At 35.7% G+C, this 7,871-nt stretch overlaps 1 protein-coding gene across 6 annotated transcripts in view; it reads left to right on the top strand.

Annotated features, from left to right (window-relative positions):
- Positions 1-7,871, top strand: part of COL4A5 (collagen type IV alpha 5 chain) — a 246,222-nt gene that overhangs the window by 206,454 nt on the left and 31,897 nt on the right. For all 6 annotated transcript variants that reach the window (XM_015591652.2, XM_015591651.2, XM_015591650.2 and 3 more), the window contains exon 37: positions 2,952-3,078. In XM_015591652.2, coding sequence (XP_015447138.1) covers positions 2,952-3,078 — 127 coding nt within the window. The remainder of the gene's footprint in view (positions 1-2,951; positions 3,079-7,871) is intronic.

Below are 7,871 nucleotides of genomic sequence, written 5' to 3'. Positions count from 1 at the left end.
CTAACATACGCTTCCTCTCGGATAACGTGTTCTTCATTCTGACTGGTGCTCTTTTATAATTTCCATTTCCATTTTCATGGCTTTTTTAATCTCTTTGTTAAAGTTCTTACTGAGTTCATGTACACTTCCCTTAAGTTTACTGAACATCTTTATAACCAGTGTTTTGAACTCTGCATCTGTTAGATTACTTGACTCCATTATTCCTGTATCTCTGTTTTGTTCTCTCATATGGTTTCTGCTTCTTTTTCTTCCCATTTTGGCTGCCTTTTTGTGTCAGTCTCTATGTAGTAAGCAAAGCTCTTAAGTCTCCCGGTCTTATTAGTGCGGTTTTGTGTGGTAGGTGTCCAGTGGCACAGTCCTGAGAGAGATTCAGCTGCAGGCCAAATTTAGTCCAAGCCTCTGCCCCTCTGGGGCCACCTGTTAAGTTTCAGCAAGCAATACACAGATGCTGTGCTTATAGTCGCCTCAAGAGGCCTCACCAGAAACCATGGTCAGCTGCCACCAGAGTGAGAGAGTCTAGGTGCTGCTCAGCAATGGGCACTTGACTTGCAGAGGACACACCTGGATGTGGCTTGGGTGGGGTGCAAGTTTGGGGAGGCAGAGTTTCAGAGAATCCTCTGGGAGGAGCGACCTCTGTTATCCAATTTGATGACGTCTCTGCTATGGTAGTGCTGAGTCCAAACACTGGAAGTGGGGAGGGCTCAACAGAGGAACAATGGATACCACTGGCACTTATGTACAGAGCAAGACTTGCCTTGGCCTTCATTCCAAGAACTCAGTGCCCCCCTGTAAGTCCCTGATGATCCCTGCGCAGCCAAAGTGGTGCTGGTGCTCAGAGCGAGCAGGTCTATCACCGGGAATGTCCACTTAAAGGGGACAAAGCCCCTTTCAGAGGCACCCACAGGTGCCGACTCTGCTGCCGCTGCTACAGCCTCTGTCCCACTCAGCCACTCAGAACCAGGCAGCCTCGAGTCCTCGCTGCATCCTACCTTCTGTTGTTGCAGGGTGATTTCTTAGATTTCTCTCTAGTTGCATGGCTTCTTCATCTAGATCCCAGGTGATCTTCCTTGCTGTTTCCTCCTTGTTTCTGTCGCAATTTTGATTTGGTCACCAGAAGGATGAACAGAGCCTCTATCATCTATGCCATTTTTTTCTCTTCCAAGAACGTAAATCTTAAAAGTTTTCATCACAAAAACAAAGTTTTGTGACTATATAAGGTGATAGATGTTAATTAGATTTATTGTGGTGATCATTTTACAAATATGTACAAATAACAAATTATGTTATACACCTGAAACTAATATAATAAGTCAATTATATCTAAATTTAAAAATATGTCAAAGCCTGACATTAGAACAAATGTAGATATTTCCAGTTAAAGTGTACTCAGACATGTCTAGCTTTTGCTGGAAGTGTAAATACATTACAATTATCCATTCTCAGAGTGATTTACAGAATTCCTCATCAGTTTGTTGGTTTTCTGAGTACTGTCTTCTTTTATATCTCTTCTTGATTATCCTATTTGAAGCTCATTTTTTTTCTTTACAAGTGGATATAAATAATAATAGCTTAAATAAAAGTTAAACTAGCAAATTTTAGTCCTTTTTAGTATCTCTAGTGAAATATTTACTTTCTTTTCATGGTTTACTTGGTTTGAAGGATTAGGGGCATAGGGTATTGGGAAGAACTATATTAGGGAACAAGTGCTGGTTGAAATTATAGATTGGTGTTATTTGTAGAATTTCATATACTTTATCATAAATAATCAGGAGTTTGTCTACTGCATTTCATGCTTACCATTAGGAGAATATCTGAATTTTCTTCTTTTTTTTTTTATTTTGGCATATAAATGTCATTGGTTCATGAATATAAAGAAGAATCATGATATTTTACTCAAAGCTTTTCTGTGTAGATACCTAAGATGGAACAAATTCAACCCAAAATTTAATTTTTATACTTATTATGAGAGGCACACACACACACACACACACACACACTTTTATTTTCAGAGAGAGAGAGATAGAGAGAGAGAGAGAGAGAGAGAGAGAGAGAGAGAGAGATCTATATATACATATATAGATCTATGTATGTATTCCTAGCCCATGACTCTTTATTATTTTTTAATGGGATGTAAAAGGCATTAGTTTAAAAAGCTTTTACTATAATGCAGAAGCAGTTGAGTAACAAACAGAGGATCTTATTTGCCTAGACAATCATAAGTTCTAAATGAAGAAGGAAGTATTTAGTAGGTAATATTGAACATGAGCACTTTATTGGAGAGGTCATTGTCATCATGAGCAGAGCAGTGAACACTGGTAGATATAAAGTTATGACATGTTTCCATTGTTATTGGGGAAAAATCTTGTTTTAATTGTGAAAGTGGGTATGAATTTTTCTAAGGCTCTATTAGAAGAAAACATAATGCAAATGTTCATTGAGCAAAAATGGTTATATTTGAATTGTCTCCGACCCCAAATAAATTTTCGGTGTAGTTGAAGTGTCAAGACATGCATATATGAAACCAGTATAGACATGACAGAATAAGAACCTACATTAAATTTCTAGGATAAACTTTCTTTGTCATAGAAGGCTACATGGAGGAAATAGGATTTGAGATATTCACTGAAGAACTAATAGACCTTTTTTTGTTACAATGAAATTAACCTTTTGCAGTAAGAACTACTGTAGCTATTGTTTGACGTATTTATTGTAAGCAATGAATTTTATTGTAGCACACTAAGGATGACAGTCACAGATTCTGAAATCAAATTATTTAGATCCAAATCCAGACTCCACCACTTAGTAGCTGAATCGCTATGATAAAATGAAGCAATTTATGTAAAGAGCTCAGCAGAGTCCCTGACATATAGTAAAAGTTCTATAAATAATACTTTGTTATATAATTTAAGTAATGGAGATACTTCAGTTTTATTTTTTATACATGTTTTTAGGGTGAACCTGGTCTGCCTGGATACCCAGGGAACCCTGGTATGAAAGGTTCTGTGGGAGATATCGGTTTGCCCGGATTACCAGGGACCCCTGGAGCAAAAGGACAATCAGGCCTTCCTGGATTTCCTGGTAATATTCCTTGTTTTATAAATGTTTCCTTCTCTCCTTTCTTGTCTTCTCTAATTCATATCACAGAGCAACTTCTTATTTGGTAGATTTTAATTCTATTTCCCAATCAGATACTGATAGCAACATAATCTTGAAATAGCTCTTTAACTTTCCTTTGCTCAAATTTCTTCCTGTATAAAACGAAAATGAGTATTACCAACTCAGCAGGACAAAATCCTATGGGCACTGAGACTGTTTGGTGGGGTATTTTTCAATCTTTGACTGCAAGCCAATTAAGAGGCCTTACTATTTTAAAAGTGATAATGTTCATTGCCAAGCCCTAGCCTACTGCTGATTCTCTTAGAAAGTTGTACTCAGGCACACAATGGGTGGCTGTTGGTAGAACAATTATACAGTTCATTCAGATGACAAAGACTGAGTCATGTAAGCAAAGAGACTTAGTCGAGTAAGTAGCCTGGACTAGATTGTTAGAGTACATGCTCTGTTTATGCTTGTATTCATTTTTTTGTTTAATTTGGAGTGCACAGTGGCATGGATGGGATGGGTCTTTAGTTATCTTTTCTTTAACCTTTTTATTGAAGTATAATATAAATACAGTAATTTGTACGAGGCTGAGTTTTTGCCACATATATATCCATGTTCCCACCATACATACCAAGATATGAAGTAGTTCCTTCACACCATAAAGTTTACAGTGAACCCCTTCCCCCAGGTAACTACTACTATGACTTCTGTCACCATTAGTTAATTTTGCCTGTTTTTAAAATTCATGTAAATTGAATCATACAATATATATCCTTGTGTCTGGCTGATTTCACTCACCATTATGGCTGTAAGATTCATTTATCTTGTTGCATGTGTCAGTAGTTTATTTTTTATCAATGCTCTGTAATATTCCATTGAAGAAATATGCTATTATCAATTACCCATTCTCCTATTGATGGACTTTTGTGTTATTTCCAATTTGGGACTTGAAGGGGTTCAAAACAGGCCTCCCCAAGATGTGCCACTTTGGCTTGTGGATTATTTTCAGCTGATGGCAATTGAGACCCTTCAGGCTCAAAAGAAACTTTTACTTCTCTCTTAAAGAATTTAAATTGGGGGCCTTGCCCATGATAAGAATTATTACCAGAAAAAAACTTATTATGGCCTATCTATATAGCAGGGCAAACATCTAATTACTGAACATCTGCTCTTCTTATCATCCTGCAAACTACTCTCCTCCCCTCGAAAGCCTCTGGTGCCTTATCTCATTCCTCCGCTCAAGATGTCATATATACCTCATTTTACCTTTCTGTCTCTGAACCTCTCATATATGTGAGGTTTCTGACTCTATCCTGTGTATAGTATTTCCATATGTAATTAAATTTGGTTATTTTCTCTTTTTAATCTGTATCACATTGAGACAGATTAGTAAGCCAGTTGAAAGAACATAGAAGGGTTTACTTCTGGGCTCTCGATTCTGTTCCACTGGTCTGTGTGTCTGTTCTTCTGCCAGTACCATGCTGTTTTGATTATTGTCAATTTGTAGTATAATTTGAAGTCAAGCAGAGTGATGCCTCCAGCCTTGCTCTTTATTCTCAGGATGGCTTTGGCAATTCGGGGTCTTTTGTGCTTCCAGACAAATCTGATGATTTTTTGTTCTATTTCTTTAAAAAAAAATGTTGATGAGATTTTGATGGGGATTGCATTAAATCTGTATAATGCTTTAGGTAATATGGTCATTTTAACTATGTTGATTCTTCCAATCCAAGAACACAGAATATCTTTCCATTTCTTTGTATCTTCTTCGATTTCTTTTAATAGGTTCTTGTAGTTTACATTATATAGGTCCTTCACATGTTTTGTTAAATTTATTCCTAGGTATTTTATTCTTTTTATTGCAAATGCAAAAGGAATTATTTTTTCCACTTCTTTTTCTGACACTTCATTATTAGAATATAGGAAAGCTATGGATTTTTTAACGTTGATTTCATATCCAGAAACATTACTGAATTTGCTTATTGTTTCTCGTAGTGTTCTTGTGGACTCTTTAGAGTGTTCTCTATAGAGAATCATGTCATCTGCAAATAGAGACAGTTTGACTTCTTAGTTTCCTATTTGGATGCCTTTTATATCTTTCTCTTGACTGATCGCACTCGCTAAGACCTCCAATGTTACATTGAATGACAGGGGTGATAGTGGACAGCCTTGCCTTGTTCCTGATCTTAGAGGGAAAGTTTTTAGTTTTTCACCATTAAGTATAATGTTGGCTGAGAGATTGTCATAGATGGCCTTTATTATGTTAAGGTACTTTCCTTCTATACCAATTTTGTTAAGTGTTTTTGATCATAAATGGATGCTGTATCTTGTCGAAGGCTTTTTTTGCATCTATTGATATGATCATCTGACTCTTACGTTTTAATGTGTTTATATGGTGTGTCACATTAATCTATTTGAGTATGTCGAGCCATCCTTGTGCCTCTGGGATGAAGCCCACTTGATCGTGGTGTATAATCTTTTTAACATGTTATAGTATTAGGTTCCCTAGTATCTTATTTAGGATTTTTGCATCTGTATTCATGAGAGATGTTGGTCTGTAGTTTTCTTTTTTTGTGTTATCTTTACGAGGTTTTGGTATCAGAGTAATTTTGGCCTCATATAATGAGTTGGGAAGTATTGCCTTCTCTTCAATTTCTTGAAAGAGATTGAGGAGGATAGGTATTAAATCTTCTTTGAATGTTTGATAGAATTCACTGGTGAAGCCATCTGTTCCTGGACTTTTACTTTTTGGTAGGTTTTTGATGATCATTTCAATTTCCATAATACTGATCAGTCTGCTTAGATTTTCAAGATCTTCATTACACTTGTTTCAAGGGATTTTATTCTTTTTGTAGTAATTGTAAAAATAATTATTTTTTCATTTATTTTGCTGACAATTCATTATTAAAATATGAGAATGCTACGGACTTTTTGTATCCAGTAACGTTATTTTTGTATCTAGAAACTTTACTGTATTCGCTTATTGTTTCTAGTAGTGTTCTTGTAGAGGCTTTTGGGTTTTCATGTCATCCACAAATAGTGACAGTTTGACTTCTTCATTTCCTGTTTTGATGCTTTTTGTATCTTTCTCTTGTCTGATTGCACTTGCTGGGACCTCCAATGTTATATTGGATAACAGTGGCGACAGTGGACAGCCTTGCCTTGTTCCTCATCTTAGAGGGAAGGTTTTTAGTTTTTCAGCATTAAGTATAATGTTGGCTGAGGGTTTGTCACATGTGGCCTTTATTGTATAAAGATTCTTTCTTCCTGATACCCATTTTATTAACTGTTTTAATCATAAATCAATACTGTATCTTGTCAAAGGATTTTCTGTATATATTGATATTATTACTTTTTAATTTGTTTATGTGGTGTATCACATTAATCGATTTGCGTATGTTGAACCATCCCTGTGCCCCTGAGATGAAGCTCACTTGATTGTGGTGTATAATCCTTTTAATATGTTGCTGTCTTCAGTTTGCTAGTATCTTATTTAGGACTTTTATATCTGTGTTCATAAGAGATATTGTTCTGTAGTTTTCTATTTTGTGTTACTTTTACCAGGTTTGGTATCAGGTTAATATTGGAGTCATAACATGAGTTGGGAAGTATTGCCTCCTCTTTAATTTTTTGGAAGAGTTTGAGGAGAATAGGTATTAAATCTTTGAATGTTTGGTAGAATTCACTGGTGAAGCCATCTGGTCCTGGACTTTTACTTTTTGGTAGGTTTTTGATGATCATTTCAATTTCCATACTGCTGATCAGTCTATTTAGATTTTCCAGTTCTTCTTGATTCAGTCTAGGAAGGAAGTATTTTTCTAAGTATTGGTCCCTTTCTTCTAGGTTATTAAATTTGGTGTTATATACTCTTTCATAATATTCTTGTATGATCCTTTGTATTTCTGTAATATCAATTGTAATTTCCCCTTTATCCCTGATTTTGTTGATTTGTGTCCTTTCTCTTTTTTCTTTAGTGAGTCTAGCTAGGGGTTTGTCAATTTTATTAACCTTCTCAAAGAACCAGCTCTTTGTTGCATTTTATTTTTCCTATTGTTATTTTGTTTTCAGTTTCATTTATTTCTGCTCTAATTTTGATTATTTCTTTCCTTCTGCTGACTTTAGGCTTCATTTGTTCTTTCTTTTCTATCTTGTTAAGATGAAGCATTAGGTTGTTTATTTGGGCTCGTTCTTGTTTTTGGAGGTAGGCCTGTAATAATATGAACTTTCCTCTTATGACCACTTTTGCAATGTCCCTAAAGTTTTGATATGTTGTACTATCATTATCATTCGTCTGTGTATCTCTTGATCTCTCTTTTTATTTCTTTTCTGACCCAGTTATTCTTCAGTAGCATGTCATTTAATCACCATGTATTTGTGGTTCTTCCTGATTTCTTTTTGTGGTTGATCTCTAGTTTCAAAGTATTATGATCAGAGAATATGGTTGGTATGATTTCAACCTTCTTATATTTATTGAGGCTATCTCTGTGTCCCAGTATGTGGTCAATTCTCGAGAATGTTCCATGTGCACTACAGAGGAGTGTATAAGCAGCTATTTTGAGATGGAAGGCTCTGTAAATGTGAGTTATGTCCAGTTGGTTTAATATGTCATTTAAGGATGTTATTTCCTTATTGATTTTCTGTTTGGATGATCTGTCCATATCCAACAGTGGAGTATTTAGGTCCCCTACTACGATAGTGTTTTGGTCTGTTTCTCCCTTTAGTTTTCTTAGTAATTGCTTTATATATTTCCGTGCTCCCTGATTGGGAGCATC

This window comes from Pteropus alecto, unplaced genomic scaffold (assembly GCF_000325575.1).
Source record: "Pteropus alecto unplaced genomic scaffold, ASM32557v1 scaffold246, whole genome shotgun sequence".
NCBI lineage: Eukaryota > Metazoa > Chordata > Mammalia > Chiroptera > Pteropodidae > Pteropus > Pteropus alecto.
This window is presented reverse-complemented; position numbering and strand designations above follow the sequence as displayed.